At 36.4% G+C, this 17,643-nt stretch overlaps 1 protein-coding gene across 4 annotated transcripts; it reads right to left on the bottom strand.

The window, feature by feature from the left end:
- Nucleotides 1–46: 46 nt before the first annotated feature.
- Nucleotides 47–15,792, bottom strand: inpp5b (inositol polyphosphate-5-phosphatase B). 4 transcript variants are annotated; one of them, XM_014472227.2, is made up of 22 exons: nt 15,715–15,792; nt 15,420–15,517; nt 14,435–14,464; nt 14,207–14,317; nt 13,673–13,816; nt 9,357–9,447; nt 8,153–8,323; nt 6,464–6,565; nt 6,088–6,202; nt 5,432–5,548; nt 4,463–4,650; nt 4,201–4,312; nt 4,001–4,110; nt 3,328–3,463; nt 2,758–2,868; nt 2,441–2,606; nt 2,102–2,337; nt 1,904–2,011; nt 1,180–1,264; nt 722–849; nt 517–628; nt 47–422 (listed from the first exon to the last, which is right to left on the bottom strand). In XM_014472227.2, the coding sequence occupies exons 2-22, from the start codon at nt 15,490–15,492 to the stop codon at nt 325–327; spliced, it is 2,544 nt and encodes an 847-aa protein (XP_014327713.1). In that variant the 5' UTR covers nt 15,493–15,517; nt 15,715–15,792; the 3' UTR covers nt 47–324. The 4 variants fall into 4 exon arrangements, with proteins under 4 accessions (XP_014327713.1, XP_023186901.1, XP_023186900.1 ...); XM_023331133.1 differs by lacking the exons at nt 14,207–14,317; nt 14,435–14,464; nt 15,420–15,517; nt 15,715–15,792 and adding an exon at nt 12,602–12,734 and having other exon boundaries at nt 13,673–13,741; XM_023331132.1 differs by lacking the exons at nt 13,673–13,816; nt 14,207–14,317; nt 14,435–14,464; nt 15,420–15,517; nt 15,715–15,792 and adding an exon at nt 12,602–13,648.
- Nucleotides 15,793–17,643: the final 1,851 nt, after the last annotated feature.

The following is a 17,643-nucleotide window of genomic DNA, read 5'->3' as shown; positions in this document are numbered from 1 at the left end:
GCATAAATAAAATGCAATGTAAAGAGAAAAGTAAAAGCAGATCACACATTTTTAAACAGTTTTATATACAAAGACATTAAAATACAAGCTTTTCTTTAAATAAAATATACATTTAAAATGTTTAGGCTTCTACAGATCTACAATAATCAGTGATAATTGGATCACAAAACATACTGAAATTACAATCATAATTTCTTTAATGTAAATACACTACTTTGCTGTACATAAATGTGGCAAAATAAATTTCTACAGTTTGTTTCAAATACTGTACTTCTTTTAGTGTTCCACTTCAGCAAAATAGACATTTTGTGCCTAAGAGGAATGTTAGGTTAGGAAATGCTGAAAGAACTCCTGTGTTTTCCTTTTTTCTGCAAAATCCTGCTTCGTAGGCGACCTCAGGAGCAAGGAGGCAAAAATAGTGGCTGTGAACAAAGAGAATTCATTATTTGTAGCACACAGAAGGATGATTCCTGTTAAACATAAAAAGAACCAAAATAATTGCATTCATTTTCTTACCCAAAATGGCAACTTCTAATCGATTGTTCGCAGAATTCTTTAAGAGCTCACGGAGAAAGGCTGCTAAATAGTTGAACACATTTTTATGGAACTGAGGTAGCATGGAAATAACCTGAACAAGGAAAAGAAAGTTAGTGTCAACGGAACATTTAGGTTTTTATTCCCCAACATCAGAAAAAAAGATTGCTGTGATGTTTTTCCTTACTTTCTCACACTGGCCTGCACTGGAGCTGCATTCAAGGCACTGCTGGTAAAAAGGAAAGGGAATCACAGGCTCTGGGAGGGCATCTAAGAAGAGAAGAAGGGCTTCTGCCACTGAATGGTTACTACCGGCTACAGGTTGACAAAGTCAAGGAAACAATTCTTGTGTGAAATATACTGAAGACTAACTATTTTTGTATCACAGAAACAACTCTGTGGTGTCTGCAATTTAAAAAAACAAAGGCAATGTGGTGACAGAGAGCTTCATGAACTTTCAGTAGTTTCAAAGAGTTTTATTTCACTCTGAAATAAATGTAATTAAAATTCAACACAGATATGGAGTATTTACATTTGTAAATCTTTAGTAAGAGTAGCAAAAGTATACAAAGACCATAACAAAGCTTTTCAAATATTTCAGTGTTTCACTTTTTTAAAACTAATCAATCTTTTTTGAAAGGATACGAAGAGAATCCGGCATTCCTGAATCAAGACAATCTCGTATTTCAGCAAATTCAGTCCGAAGTCCAGGTTGCTGAAATAAGTCTTCCTGTAAATGGAAAGACTACATTTGGTTTCCCTTAGGACCACATACATAAATGATTTATTGTGTCTGACCTAAATAAAAAAAAGTTTCTGAATGAAGGCTTAAAAAATGAAATATAGATGCAACTCCTTACTTAAATCTACTCCGACTTCCTACAAGCTGCAGGGCATAATTACTTAATCATATTAGCCTCTATGTAGCCTCAGGAGAAATCAAAAACTTAAACCTTTATTTTAATTTAAGGAAGGCCTTCTAATTTTAGAATTATATACTTTAAGATATACACTGTTATCTAATGAAATAATTTCAAACTAAACCCAATAATAAGAAAGAATATTAATAGTAAAAAAAAAGTAAAATCCATTCCAATATGGGTCAATGTGAAATCCTCTCTATACAAGCGCTTTATTTTTTACCCAATGAATATATTTTTTACAACTTTAATTGAAAAAACTAAGATTTTTCTTTTTTTTGTTAGGAAATTTTAAATGTGCAAAAACCTTCTATATTATGCAACTCAGGAGCAATGCTGAAAGCATGCACTTTATTCCCAGAAATTTTTAACCTTTGCAGATTTCTGCAGCTTGGATACACAGATGTCAAATCTAACAGCAAACTTTGTAAATCCAAATCTTTTCTCACCTGATCGACAGCATTGCGAAATAAGTGATCCACCATCATCCAGAGTTCTTTAGGAATGTCAAGAGGCTTTTCATCGGTTGCTGTATCATCGTTTGGAGACTTTTCTGCCTGATGTTCAGAAGAAAAAGACACGTTTGTTCGAAACTTTAAAAAAAGAGATGACAAGAAATGAAAGAAGATATTTCAAAAGTGGCTGACCAGCTCAAGAAGGGTCTCTTTCGGCATGTCTTGAATTGGTTCTTTCATGTGGCACAGTGAATAGATCGAAGTACCGTAGCAGCTTGGCAAATAGTTCCCTGTTACGGAGATGAAGTAGTCCTTGCCTCGCTCCAAATGAAGTACCAAAATATCTTCAATCTCCTGCTTGCCGCAGTTTAGATCTGGTGCCGTTGTGCGGTTTACAAAGACCTCCAGGTCAATGTCCATAGAAGCACCTAGAAAATAAGAGATGTATATACAACATTAGGAGATTTGTGGCAGCAGCCATGATGCAACGTTTGAGGATCCAAGTTAAGTTTCAATGTTCAGGATCCTCACCTTGTGCAATGAAGCCTTTGGATGGGTTGGCTGTGAGCCAGGGCTTGGAGTACGTGGATTCATTCGGCTTCTGGATGAATTCAAACTGACATGGGACCTGCCCATCATTGAAAAGGTTCAGGGTCTCAGCGTGGTGTTGCATGAACTTCACGTCCTTGAAGTGGAACTGAAGGAAAACAAAATCAGAGTCAAAATATAACATCGTTCTATGTTGTTTACACAAAGTGTGTTAAAACAAAAAGTATATTTAACTCTGAAAATGTATACAAATAAACCGATTTCTATTGAACTACAAATTACAGGATAGGAAATTTTACCTCCCGCTTGGACAAGCTTAAAGATGGAATACATTCATTCTCCATTTTGTCTATATTGCGCACAATCTCTTCAAAGGTCTTCTTATAAGCTTCAGGATTTACTCTCTTGATCTGATGAAGGGAAGGGAGACAAAGAAGAAGTTAAAAAAGTTAAATGTGTGGGATAGTAGCATTAAAGGGCAGCCTTAGTAATTAAGAAAAATATTAAAGATTAAAGAGAATAATAAGCGATCCAAGCAGGTCAGTACTTGTGAAACTTTTATTATATGACTCTCCCTAAAATGTAATTGTAATAACTGCATTTGTGCATCATAGGATTTATGAACTGCTGCCTCTTAACCTTAACTTTCTTTGGTACTTTTCAGCTGAGTCATGTCTTTTTTTTAATAAATCTATTTCTCATCTTCAGAAAGAAGCTGAATTCAAATATAAGAGTTTGAAGGACAAGGCAAAATCTTAAAGTAATTTTACATATCTAACATGCCTGTCAAATATTGAGGTTAGTGGATCTTGTCCAAACCAAAGACAATGAATTAAACATGAGATTTGTTAGAAGACTGAAGCATTTACCCCGATGATGAGCAAAGAGCTGACAGGTTTGTGGTCACTGGTCCTTACATCCATATGGCTCTTGTAATGGTTCTGCTGAATGTTCTTGCCTTTCCACAAGATACGGTCACACCATGCAGGGATGCGGCATTTTTCACTGAAATCAGAGGAATAAAATGGACAATATTTGCAAATTGGTCTATCTTATTACTTGTGGTAAAACACAGAAATCAGGAATTTCATTTTACAATTTGTTATTGTTAAATAAGCACTGAAATGTTAGTGTTAGTGATACTTGGTGATGCCTAGTCATCAAGGCATATTTATACATATTTTTTATAAACAGTGTAATCCAGGAGGTCAAATGAATATAACAAGGACATCAGAGCAAATTGGACTTTACCGGTTTTCTGATAAAATAATAATGCTGAATAAACAATGGATCAACAAGTGGATCTCTTTTTGTGAACACTCAAAACCACATGGAGATGCTGCATAAACTAGGATGATGTAAGAAACCTCTAAAGACTAAAACGTTCAAAGAATCAAATGAAATGTATGTGAGACATGTTTCCAGGATAAATTGAATAGTTTGTGTTCTACTAATCTCTCTGCAAGTCTTCAATCTTTTATTACAAACAGTGTGGATCTATTAAAAATATAGATTCATAAAGAAAAAAGCAGTTAGAAATACCTTGTATCCCATTTATCGGAGCCGGTGTCATATTTGTAGGTGGGCTGGAAATCAATTTCTCCTTCCTTAAAGCCGACAAACACAGCCTCCACATCGATCTGCCTCTTGAGCTGAGGGTCACATGAAGCAAATGAATATCTCCACTCATAAACACAAATGATAAGTCAGGAACATTAAGATAATAGATTGTCAGTAATTACCTGATCATAAGAGTGAAGCGTCTCAAAATCATTCTTAGAGATTAGATCTTTCACACTGTCGACGTCCAGGTCACTGATTCTGTAGTTGAGGTCCCCGATCCACAAAACAACACTGATCCAAGAAGCACAGACATATTTATAACAAAGACATGATCGCACATCAGACTATCATTCCATATTCATAATGATAAACCTGTTTGATGCACCAACATTCTAATTACAGTACAGTGTAACAATGTAGAATCATAAAGGAAGTACACACTTGTGCTTCAAGATGGTGAGTGGAGGCTGTGTAGGATCGAGCTGCCGAAACTGGAGACGACTACAAATGTCCTTGAAGTCCTGATTACGTCTTTCGTACTCTTCAACATGCGCAGCGAGGTGAGAGTTGACTACGCAGATATCAGAGTTGTGGAAGCGAAAACGGATCGAAACAGCCCCTTTGTTTCCCTGTGAAGGATAAAAGATTAATACAAGGAAAAAGAATTTGGCAGTCTAAAATAAAATGAAAAAATCTTTTTGATGAGAACGATCTGAACTACTGCCTCATTTAACATGTTAACTACATTATTTGTAGTGATTAGAAGAGTATTTGGCTGCATTTCCTCATTCTTCAGTTTGGTCACACTTATTTTGATGACATCACATGAAATTGCTTTCAACAGGAAATTTAGTTCCTTAACTTGTCAAACTATCTAACATCTAAAATCACAACATAATTGACCGCAACAGCATATTTTTGTTATCATTATGTTTTAAAGTCTCTTACCATGTCACGTCCAATACATAGAATGCAGTATATAGATTTAACATCTGATAATGAAATGATCATTCTGATACTTACTGTATATGTAATTATCAGTATTGACAAAATAAAACAGCTTCAAAAACTGCAGCAGTACAGCCATTAGTACTTACAGTATGTAGTTTGTAGCTTACATAACACTTGTGTCAGGATTGAAACTAAATGTTTAAGTAAAAGTTCTGGATCAGTGCCAATAAAGGCAGATATTTAAATTTAGATCAAGCGATTGCATTGAAACCCTTGCATATTCTTGTCCCTTGCGAATAAGGGACAAGAATTAACAACAACAATAATCTAGAGCTAGTGCACTCCAAATGAGTGAGAGAAGACCAATTTAACAGACTAGTTGTTTTTTTTACCTGCAGTAACAAGCACTATTTTAAAGTCCTGTTTTTCTGAGCAGAGCATTGCAGAAGTCATCCTTACCATCCTTCCCATTATGCCTGTGCCCACAGTCTCTGCCTCCACATCAGAGATGAATTCTGCATGCTCCTTCTTCACATAGAAGATCAGCATGATGCCCACCAAACGGATCAACTTCACCTGAAGCAACAAATCATATGTTAACATATACAATTAAATATGAATACTTATTTAACTCTGTTTATGACTAAAATAAAATACAAAAGTATTAAGCTTTAAGCCATTTAGTTCCATCAGCATCTTATTTGAAGAAAACTTTAAGCAGATGTGCAAAAAAAAGCACAGAAACTCCCATTGAGTCCAGCATAAATCACAAATCAAAAATATGTTTATTTTATAGCTGAATTTAACTGTCAGGAGCAGATCAGCCAAGTGCACAGGGAGAAATAACACCTCATTATAATGTCTCTTGAGCTCTGACTAATAAACTAGTGGTGCAAACAAATGAGGAAGTTAACAAGACAGAGTCAGCACTCTGAGAAAGGGGAAATGAGGAAATAATAACTAAAATGAACTAAAACTTATAAGTGGGCTGACTTGGCGAATAAAACCAAAAAAGGATAGATGCTGAGAGACTGGCTCCAACATGTAAACAGAGCTAAAACCTTCTGAATTCATGATGATATAAAAACCAGCTCTGTAAATAAAAACCTACTTACCAAGGCATAATTAGCTTCTTCATGCAAAGCCTCAAACACGGCCTTCATCCATTCCAGTTCCTTGGGGGTGTCACTAAAGAAGAAAGCCTCTTTGCTGAGATCTAGCTCCTGAAAACTACAAAAAAAAAAAAGAGCAAAAAAAAAAAAAGTTTCAAAGCTGCTCGTGTTCAGAAAACTTTTTCACCCCTTCACAGCAAAGCAGTAAATAGAAACGTAAGCAGGATCAGTATGCATGGCTGGAATCTGTGGGTGAGAATGTGGTTTACTTAAACAGGTTCGATAGTTGCAAGCATCTGTCAGAGGAAGGAGCAGGAAATGTCGGTCTTTGCAACGGGATTAAGCAGAGCTCTTCTCCAGCAGGATGAATATGACTTACCCTAAGCAATAAATGTCAGGAGGATCTGGAGTGCAGCTCAGCCACGGACGGAGGCTCTCCTTTGGTGTCTGACCATTCACATTGTATGTGCCAAGAAAGAATCTGTAAGAGAAAAAATAATAATCATCATAACTTAATCTGATCAATCTGACTGGGAATTTTTACGTCTATGGGAAAATCTAGTGGATTTCTGAGCCTGATTTCCAGATGAGGAAGCTAAAATTGTGAAACAAAATTCATTACATATTATCCAGAGCGTATTGTTTCAATGTAATACAGTGGTTCATGACGAAAAACTTTGAAATTCTTTCTAACCAACTATAGGATGCATAAGAGAAACTGTCATAACATTTTGTTTTTAAAAAGTTGCCATTTCTAAATTTCCAAAATGTTCTTACATCATATTTCTGTGGCTTAATCAAAGCCCCTTTATTGAGAGCCGAGAGAAATAAAAGTGTCTGCATAAGTTCTCTACAACTGTGTGGATCAGAAAACTGCAGCATTGCCTGTCAGCTGGCTGAAAGAAGACCCCCATCTATGCTTTTCATCACAAGAAAGACAAATTCAAAAGTTTGAAAATGTTCTCAAACTAAGAAAAATAAAACAGAACCAAAAAGGTTAGACACAAATTAAGCAGTTTAAAAAATAGATGGAAAAAACAATAAAAATATATATTATATACGACAGTGATTTAACTGTTATACTAAATGTCATACTATTTTAGCAGCAGTTAGGATTCTTGTTGAAATTACATACTAATTTCACCATAAAGCTGTGGTATTTTTAATCAAGTTTTCCTATTGTCACAGCTTCATTTTGGCCAATCCCAACATGACTATCAACTTTATAGCATCCCACACAAGCTAATATCAGCGGACTATCAATAAAAAAAGCAAGGGTTTGTGCAATCCAGTTACAACATGGCTAATTGTACATGCAAACAGCAGTATTTTCATTTTCTCAAAACTTCTAAGACACCAAACGGAAACTGTAAGTATGAAACTAGAAACTTAAACTTAAACAGAAACCTTGAAAGCGGAAAAAAATGCATCTGGTTACAAAACCAGAAGTATTACATAGAGGACACCAGCAATGTCTGCTGACACTTTGATTGTAACACACACAGTAGCAGAGTCTTTCCATTTAGATCTCCACTGAGATTTGCTCTTCAGGTCCAGATTTAAGATAGGTTTCCTTCCATTCAACAGTCTACAATGCTCCTAGCAGATCACTTGTGTCTAAAAAAATAGTTAGACAGGTCTACCACTAGGTGGCAGTAGGGTAATTGTACAAATCAATGTGCCCAGTGTAAAAAAAAAAAAATCCTTCAGTTACATAAAACGCATGGAAAAACTAACTCAATTAAATGCAACTCATAATGAGTTGATGCTGCATACCAAGCCACAGGATAGTAAAATAGTCAGCTAGTGCTTTTAATAAAGCCTTGCTCTTCTTTGGTAAATAGCAATGCAAACCCACAAAGCCTCTGTCATTTTTTATAGCTTCTAAAAATGGAAATTCCACACACCATACTTTTAGAAACAAAATATAAATGTAGATGCAAAAGACTTAGAATGTGAAAACTGCAATCAGTTACATATTTAGCTTTCTTAATATTAAAATTCAAAATCCTTTCACCTGGAAAAGCCGACAAACAAATGCAGGATGTGACTGAAACGAGGATCATACCTGAAATTCTCCAGATAGGTGTACGAGTCCTCACTTTTCAGCAGCTCACACCTGATGAGATTGTCGCGCAGGCCGAACTGCGGCATGGCCAGAATCTGAGCTTTGTTGGAGGCGGTGTGGCTGGAGGAGCGCACCAGATCATCCCGCTCCTCTCGACTAGAAATGCTCTGGCTGCACCACACAAGTTAAAAACGGACCGTTAAGGAGCAACAGGGTAGATGTGTTTTCACAAACAGATGAATGGCTAGTCTGACCAGAAAATGCACAGTTGCATTTAAAACACTTGTTTAGCGGTAAGCAAAGCCCCTGGTCAGGCTTTAACAGGAACAACTCTTTTTCTAACAAAGACATTCTATTTTACATTAAAAAAAACAGATAATTTATAAGTACTATTTCATTGTACTATATATACATACATTACATCAGAACTGTGTGATTTTCCAGGAATTTATTGTAAACAAACACTACCTTCATGCAAGGTAGTGTTTCCAAAGAGTCAGCAGTACTGTTGAACACCTTGTTAGATCACATTAACTGACAAGAAGTACAATTACAAATACCTAAGAGCTAAACTATAAACTTATACTCACATTTGCATTAAATAAAGCTGCAAACAAACTTGAACTGCTCATAAAAAGAGTGCTATTGTCATGGCTGGCCCTTTGATCCGTTTTGTGCTGCACTGGCTTTTTAATAACAGGGCAGTGGCACACCTGTGCAGCTGTACAGAAAAGGTTGCTCTAATTTAAAGCATACAACAAAGCTTTTTTGGTTTCTCTCTCATTTTGTTATGAAACAGAACATGTAGGTTTCAAGTTGATTTATTTCAGTAATTCAATCCAAAAAGGGGATGGAATGGTTATATTGCACTGATAAATTAGTTGATTATGGCTTACTGCTAATCAAAACCAACAATTCTGTTCTTCACAAAGTTTTAACACAACAGAAGACCAACAACAAGAGCAAGATTTGAGTAAAAACACGTTTTGTACACAGATGCTAGCTTACTGAAAAGTATGCCATATATGCATGTATTCTGTGTACGGTGAATTGGTATACGTTTCACTTTGCAGTACTTCAATTTATTAAAAATATAGCTAATAAGAGTTACATTCACTGCAGGAGGGATTTGTTTTTCAAACTTCAACCATCACTTTGAAAGAAACTCATAATAATAAAAATAATAATTAAAAACCCAACTTACTTATCTTGGCTGGAATTCCCTTTGGACTTTTGTGAGATACTGTTAGAACTTTTCACCTTTTCTAACGATCCCTTTTTGTCCGACACTTTCTCTGCGAGTAAAGAAGACAAAACAGAAAAAATGTTAAATGTAATGCATTTTAGCTTATTAACTAAAACGAAGCTTAGGATTTATAGTCACGGAACAAATAAACTTAAATCTCTATATTGTAAAGACAGGGCCTAGCCGAGGGCTTCAGATGCCTGTGGCCATCTTTTGCAGTCAGTTACAGTTACTGCATTCTAAGTAGCTGGATTTAATGGCTGAGTGTGAAGTATGAGACAGCATGGGCCCTGTCTCCTGCTGCTTGGCAGCCAGCTCCCCTGAGAGAGAAAGCCAAGCACTTTGAGAAGGAAATTAAACTTTAAGACATAACCAGAATACATTAGGAATGCATCTAACTGACAATATAGCATAATGATCTGAAGGACAACATTAAATATGATTTTGAGGTGGACAACGAAACCATATCAAGTCGTGTCAAATAGGAATAATCTAGAGTGAGGATGAACAATGACTATAGTTTTAGTCTCACTAAACTATATCTGATATGTATAACCTCCTAATCTACTCCCATCTTAAGCCTACAATTTTTAGGAAGTTATTAAATTATAGTCATATGTTGGAGGCATCCAATTTTTTATTAGCTACAACTGCACATGTATGATTATAAAATAAATGTAAAAATCAGAAATGTTACTACTAAAGCTGGGATTGCATTTTTACATCTTCAATAAGAAAATGTGCTTATTGCATTAGTTTTATTAGGGAAATGTGTGGTGACATATGACCCAGACTTCTCAAGAATCTCAGCATGTTCCATATGGTCAAGTGACTTCTAAAACCTTCAAAAAGAAACCACAAGAACCACGAAAATCTGGAACAATGCAAGGAGGTAAAAAATAGTAATTGTAATGAATTCCAGAAGAGATCCTTCAACGTTTATTTATAAATCTTTATTAACAGCTAACAATGCTAGTTGGGTCACCAACATACCAAATGATATTAGATTCAAAACTAACATTTTCTGTGATACTTTTACTAAGGTAAAGTCTTTTTACCATCAGAAGTGAATGAGTGATTCAGCTTTCCTAGGCTGTACAGACCTGACAAACTGCTGTCTCACCTATTGCTACTCACTGCCGGTCAGCAGGCTAAAATTATGCCACTACACCTGCCCAAAAAACAAATGCAACTATGCAAATATATTCCTGGTCATAAAGATATGGAACTCACTGTGTTAAAAACGAAGGATCACTACTCACTCTTATTAAGACAACATGGTTAATAAATTGCAGTTGGCAATCATTAGCAATATATTTGAATATGGACTGCAGGACCTACCTGAAAAGACACTAAACTACTTAATTAGATATTAAGATGTATATTGGAAAAAGAAAGGCAAACATAGGATAAAATGTGGCACAAAGGTTAAGCCCTTGAAAGCAAGATTAAATGTAGCAAAATCAAAAAATGTAATGTTCTTGATAAATCACGGTATCTGTAAGGAATGTTTAATTTTGCTTTACAATTGACCCTCCTCTTATAAATACAAACAATTAAATAAACCATTCTGTTTTTGCTAAAATAGTTTATTTCACAAAAATTGTTTATAAGCGGTAGTACCGTAGTTAAATGCAATGCTTTTTATCATTCTTCTATTTAATGAATAATATCGAGTATAATAAGATGCTATTTGCTTGAGATATCTGCTCAGGAAGACAGTTGGCAGTGGCTGGCTTATCAGATATGTTGTTCGAACAACATGTCTTTCACAACAGCAAAACACATCTTATCTGCAACCAGACATGTAGATTTCTTAATTCGGTAAGCTCACGGGCAGAGCACAGCAAAAAAAGATTGAGGGGCAAAGATGCATTTCCAGAATTCCCCGAACTCATGAAAAGTGCAATATTTCCTGTACGTTTAAAGGTCTCTGAATAAAATAACGTTTGAGGTAGTAACTTTTTAAAAGCTGGCTATTAATGACATTTAGATTACAAATTATTAGTACTTAAAAGACAAATAACCTTATGCGACTGCAAAGATATTGCAACAGCAACTGTGATAAAATAATTCATGCAGCTGTATTGACATGCAGTATATTAGCCATTAGTTGGACAAAAGCAATGGTAAAGCAAATAAAAACAGCTCAACTGCTTGTGAATTATGCTACACCTGCTTTTAAAACAAACTGCAAAATGCATTCAAGCAGCAGTTAGTTATCAGAAATAATCTATTAAATCCAACATATTTCTGAATTGGTTTTGTAACAATAATTCACATTATGCGTATTAGTAGCTCTTAAGTTATAAGGATTTTTTTAGATGCCTTAGCGTTTGTAGGAAGAGCTTACACTTCCAGATATGGAGATAAGAAACTGCACCGCTCATGTGCCTTTATCAGCGGGTCAATCTTTACTCAGCATACATGTCAGCTCGTTTTTAACACTCTTCATTATCTTCCGTATTAAAACATTAACGCCTTTTTGTCACTACAACTGCACAAAGTTCAAAATTACATAACTTCCCCGTCATACCTTGCTGCATCAACAACGAGACTTCACCTAAACATGGGTTAAGCAAGATTTTTTTGTTTTTAATGCAATATATTTTCAGCTTCAGGTATGACTGACATGTTTTAATACTACTTAAAGTCAGGTGACAGGCTGGAAGCTGAGCTATTATTTTTAAAGCAGAATTTCTAAAGGGAAAGGCACTCTGAGCTCAACAAAGTTTCGGCTTTAAGCTAAAAGGCAGAGAAAGAAAAAGACAAAAGAAGAGTAGACAGACAGTGAAAAGACAGGAAATGTAACAGGTTGACCGCAATTCAAATGTATGAACGGACACGAATATTCCACCACTAAAACACGTTGAGCTACATCAGCCACAACAGGTGCCCCACCATCGACATCATTTAAATACTGCTGCTAGCGTTAGCCGCGACCTTTTAATATCCACGTCTTCAAGTCAACAAAAGCAGACAAGTTGATAACATTAGCGTTACGAAAGGGACGTAAAATAAGCGATACATTTCCGCATAATGAGAACGCTGTAACTAATTAGCAACACTAATTCTGTTCGAATTACTGTTGGTTAGCATTAGCTAGAAAGAGTTAGCCAATCTCAGCTCCCTGACAGCTCCTCCTGTGTTTTCTCTCGCCTCCTCAGAATAAACAATCAATGCTTTGGGAATGATTTTCATACCAGAGTCTCTCGTCATCCCAGACATGTCCTTGTGCCGCTCCCACGCATTCTGTGCAGAGGATCAATGTACATTGTGTTTCAGACCTGCCCATGCTAACGTTGTAGTAGGAGGAGGGGTTTTTGCATTTCCTTGCTGCAGTGAAAAGACAAAACACGCAGAACAAGCTGCAAAAATGCAACTGGGAAATACTTCATGCCCTGCTTAGAGTGTGGTTGGGAATTCAACGCTCAAAAAAGTTTACGTTTGTTTTGTACCAACACCAAGTAGCAAACAAGGTCAGAAATGTTTCACTCAGCTTGCAGAGATCTGTCTTAGTGTTTGTGCATTTGATTTTGTTTTGCATGCGTGTCTACAGGAGCACACAAAACACAGATGTAACATAGGCTATATTCTGCAAGAAATGAAATATTGTACAAAAATAAAATGCAACTCACAAGATGTTGTGCTTACATTAAGAATAACAAGTACATTTTGTCTTAGGGTGGCAATAGTGACCTAAGATACTGAGACGATTTAAGATCGCCGTTTTTAAAATACTCTCTTCTGCATTTGATATAGGCCTAATGAAACGCAAATTTTTGCTATTCATGGAGGGTTGTGTTTCCTTACCCCGTGAATACCAGTGGCCCATTGTATAGTTTCAATCCTATATTGGTGTGTGCAATATTCATACTGCAAAGAACTGTTGAGGTACAATATTCAGACTCCTTTTTTTTTTCTCAGTGAGAAATTATGCTACAGCATTAAAAGATTAATTTATTTTCAAACATTTTCTATATCTTTGCCAGGTGTGCTACCAAATTTGTCTGCCTCAGCAATTGTCCCGTTATTCATGGTGTTGTTTCACCAGTGATAAGGTACTGCAATATACGCTATGAAGAATGACAGAGTTTCGTCCAAAGGAAGTGGTGTTTTTGAAATCGCTATGATGCAATTCTCCAAAGCATAAAATTGTCGACCAAAGACACAGAAACAAGCGTCTGCTTCATCCCTCTCTGCTCTGACACTGTCAGGAGTTCAATAGGTTACACAGACCCCAGCTTTTTATAAATAAAACAGAGATGACAAACCGATTTTCTGGTGCTGGTTATTTTTAGTAGATAACACCTCCAATGGTGCAATGGCTTGCTTCGTAGCTTCCTGTCTTTTGATAGATTTCTTGTACTTCTTGGTCCACTCGAACTTGGGTACTTGTGTGGGCAACCTGCACACATCTAATGGACGAACGGACAGTGACAGCAAGAATAATAGATTAAGAGAAAACAATGTGATATCTTTCACAGCAAAGCATTAACAGCTCTACTTTGAGTACAACAACAACAAAAGGGACATTTTGTTCATGTGATGCTTCCAATGTGAAAGTGAGCTTGTGGTGAATGTGACCATCCCTAGCAACAGAGACCTCCTTCTAACTAAAGGCTTGTCTAATTCTTATGTCATTGTTCAGACATGATGACGTATGTTTTTGCAATACATCTGTGCAACTTGTCTAACAAACATATTATAGAATTTGGTTATATTTTGCTCCTTAAAATGTTCAAAAGCTTTGGAAGATTTTGTCAAATGCTGGCTGTTGCAAACAGATCACAAACAGTTCACCCTACCACTCCATGCCTTGTTGACTTCACCGAGAAAGAAGCGAGAGTGGGACCCAAACGGAAGCCTGAGCTCTAATTTTTCATTCTTGTAGCTCATTCTCACTCTGGTGTCTGCACCTACAATAAGATAATAAGTGTGGCAGGGGAAAAACATTGCAAGGTTCATTTTCTGTGCGGTAGATCAGTTATGTATGATATGATATTTGAGACTTCAAATAAACGAGGGCAACTTACCCACAACCACAAGCTGTTCTGGAGAAGAAACTATAGAGAAAGCAGCATGAGAAATATGTCAGGGTGCTTCATACTGTACTTTATTTGCTTTTCAGTTTAGAGGCAATAACAATTTTATTAAAAAGTGCCAGCAAATATACAGGTCTTGCAAAAGTATTCATACCCGTTGAACCCACCGACTGCAAGACAAACTCCTACCACCATTCTCCCATGGTTTTCAAAGTTTGTGTTACAAAAAATCAGAAAAGTGATCTGCATTTTATTCAGCCCCTTTTACTCTCATATTTCCAATAAAATCTAGTGAAACCAACTCCCTTCAGCAATTTGTGAATAGTCTATCTACATATAATGTATTAAATGAGGTTAGTTAGAGGAACATAGTGATCAAACAGCACCAGACACACACCCAATAGAGCAGAGATAAAGCTGTGAATAAATCTAAAACAATGTTGTGTTATAAAACAATATCACAAGCTTCTACAACTTAATTTTGTGCTGTTAAAGCCACTGTTTGGCAAAAAGAGCAATAATCAAGAGCAGTGCTTGATTATTGCTTAAGCAGGAGCTGAAAAGATCCAGTTAATATTGGACATTCTGTTAATGGTCACGGAAAAACTATTATTTATGCGCTCCCCAAATATAACCTTTATGAAAAAGTATCAATAATAAATCAGCTATTGAAAGAAAATAAATCCAGCTTAATGCTTGCCACAAGCAATGTATGGGACACAGCGGACATGTGGAAGGACGTGTCCTGGTCAAATGACGCCAAGTCTGAAACATTTTTGCATTATATGCAAACTCATTTGTGGAGCGAAACTAACAACAAACATCACCTTGAATTTATCAACCCAACAGTGACACATGGTGGTGGCAACATCATGATGTGAGGATGCTTTGGTTGACAGGGTAAAAGTGAAGATTGACAGAGCTAAACAGAATAGTTTTGCAAGACACTGTATATTTAATGTCAGAAGAAAATTACCTTCAACAACAGCAAAGTCAAGGGTGATGGGTATAATGTCTTCAAGTGACACATCATCAGCAGTAATGGCCATTCTCCGATGGGTATAAATAAAGATTCTGCAAATAATTTTACATAATTGCAACAAGTATTAGACAAATACCAATGATAGAGTCAGTTTTAGTTAAGTTTGTGATTCAGAAGGAAATAAAGATTTAAAAATCAAAAGGCAGGATGAGGTTTTTGTTGCACAAATATAACAAACAATATCAAGGTTAAAAGCCATGTAAAGCTTCCTTAATTTGTTTGAACTTACGCATGCTCTTTTGCACACTCTACCAGTCCAAGAAGTCTGCTTTCTGAGCAATCCTCAAGTAAGATGTCACATTGTGCAGCATGTTAGCAGTTTAGTTAAGGAAAGTGTAATTTAAATATATTTACTCATCTATTCAGCCAAAAACATAAAAATATGTAATAAAACATTTGCATAGACATTTCAAGAGCTGTATCCTTAATTCAAATCTATTTTATGTATGCAAATTATTTCATGTTTACATGCTATCAAACCTCCTTAACCACTCCCAACAAGAAGAAATCATGAGCTGTTGATACAATGTCGCCATCTTGTGGATGACATGCGCAACTGCAGTTCTATGGAAAAGGCTATTTTGGGGAACTAATTTAAGACAAAACCCGTTTTTCCTGCTCAAAACTGCGCAAACTGTTCAGGCTGACTCTGGTTCGAAATCACAAACCAAATGACGCAGTTAGTGATAAAAACCCGATCAACTCCCACAGCTTAATCTTACAGGCCTCAACCTGGGTTGTATCTCCAGAATCTGTCGGTCCAGTTAGTGAGTTTGAAGCAGGAGGTCCTTATTTTGAATCTTGGATCATTTAGAAACCATGCGCGGCTCAAAGGATACTACAATGCAGTTTTCTTCTTTTCCCAAAGTTTCCTGAATTGCAACGGACTGATCCATAGTGAAGAACTGAGACAACTTCGGCAGCACGTTTTCTTTTTTTTTCCTCCAATGTGAATCCGCGGAGGAGTTTCGAGTGACCCAGTTATTCCCCCTCCATGAGGGAATCACCGACCGAATAGGCAGCTGAAAGAGACACGGCCCAGCAGCAGCGGTAGCAGCTCAGCGCGGTCCGACATCCTTTTTTGACTCCTTTACGATCCAGATGTTTTCTCCGCTGCTGGTTCAGCCCGAACCCCAGCGCGCGCGCGCACTCACGGTGCCACGCACTCGTCAGGATCAGTCTTGACGTCACATATGGGCTGTCATCAGCACAATCAGAAAGGGTGGAAGGATTTTGGGATTGGTTTGAATTAAGCTTCAAGTCAGTGACCCAAATGGGACTAGAGCCTTCAAAGGACACGCAACTCGAGAAGGGGGGAGCGGAACTTACGAAATGTTCATGATGGAAAATGTGATTTCAAAATGTAGGGGAAGGAAATTGAAAAACAGATGAAACTGTAACCCTCACCAAGTGTCTTAATAAGAAATTTATTTTACAGGAATCTCAATAATAATAATAATAATAATAAATAAAATATAAGATTTTAAGTTCTGATGATTATGGTATACAGCTAATTACAACCCCCCAAACACAGGGTACTTCCTAGAGGTTATTGCTAAACACATTTGATATTGCTATGCTCAAAAGCACTGAAGAAAAGCCATGAGAAAAAAAAAATCATCGTGTTTTTAAGACTTTATGCTTACTGTCTTTTATGCAATGATATATTTTACTAAATGTTTTTATTTAGAATTAGAAATTATTGTATAGTCAGATACCCAGAAGTTGAATCCAATGGAAGGTATGCGTGTGAATATGTACGTGAATGTGGTGTAAAGCCCTTTGAGGTCCTCTGGACTTAATAAAGTGTTATACAAATACAGGCTGTTCACCATTTTACCTCCCAACATACCACCATGTTTGACTGTGAGTGTGATGTTATGTTGTTGTGTTACTTTATGTTAATTATAAGATGCAAATCCTCACAAAAAATTTTTTATGTGTCCTGTCAGACCACAAAATCATAGGGGTCAAGGAGATTCCTTTAGCCAAATGTGAAACATGTCTTTGTGTTTGAGTTACTTTTGATCAGCAATTGTTTTTACCTTGAAACTCACCTGTTGATGCCATTTTTGCCCCTTCTCATTCAAACAGTTGAATGATGAACACAAACTTCATCCAAGGCAGCTGAGGGGTAAAGTGTTTTAAATTTGGTTCT

This window comes from Xiphophorus maculatus, chromosome 3 (assembly GCF_002775205.1).
Source record: "Xiphophorus maculatus strain JP 163 A chromosome 3, X_maculatus-5.0-male, whole genome shotgun sequence".
NCBI lineage: Eukaryota > Metazoa > Chordata > Actinopteri > Cyprinodontiformes > Poeciliidae > Xiphophorus > Xiphophorus maculatus.
Note: the sequence above shows the minus strand (reverse complement) of the source record. Positions and strands in the feature narration are given on the sequence as shown.

Bases quoted from the DNA above. Each gene is read 5' to 3' on its own strand.
- inpp5b (XM_014472227.2), bottom strand. From the start codon at position 15,492: ATGGCCATTACTGCTGATGATGTGTCACTTGAAGACATTATACCCATC. The intron at 8,324-9,356 runs GTAAGTTGGGTT...TGTGTGGTGCAG, and splicing joins GGGAATTCCAGCCAAGATAA to CCAGAGCATTTCTAGTCGAG. The intron at 2,869-3,327 runs GTAAATGCTTCA...TCCCTTCATCAG, and splicing joins GCTCTTTGCTCATCATCGGG to ATCAAGAGAGTAAATCCTGA.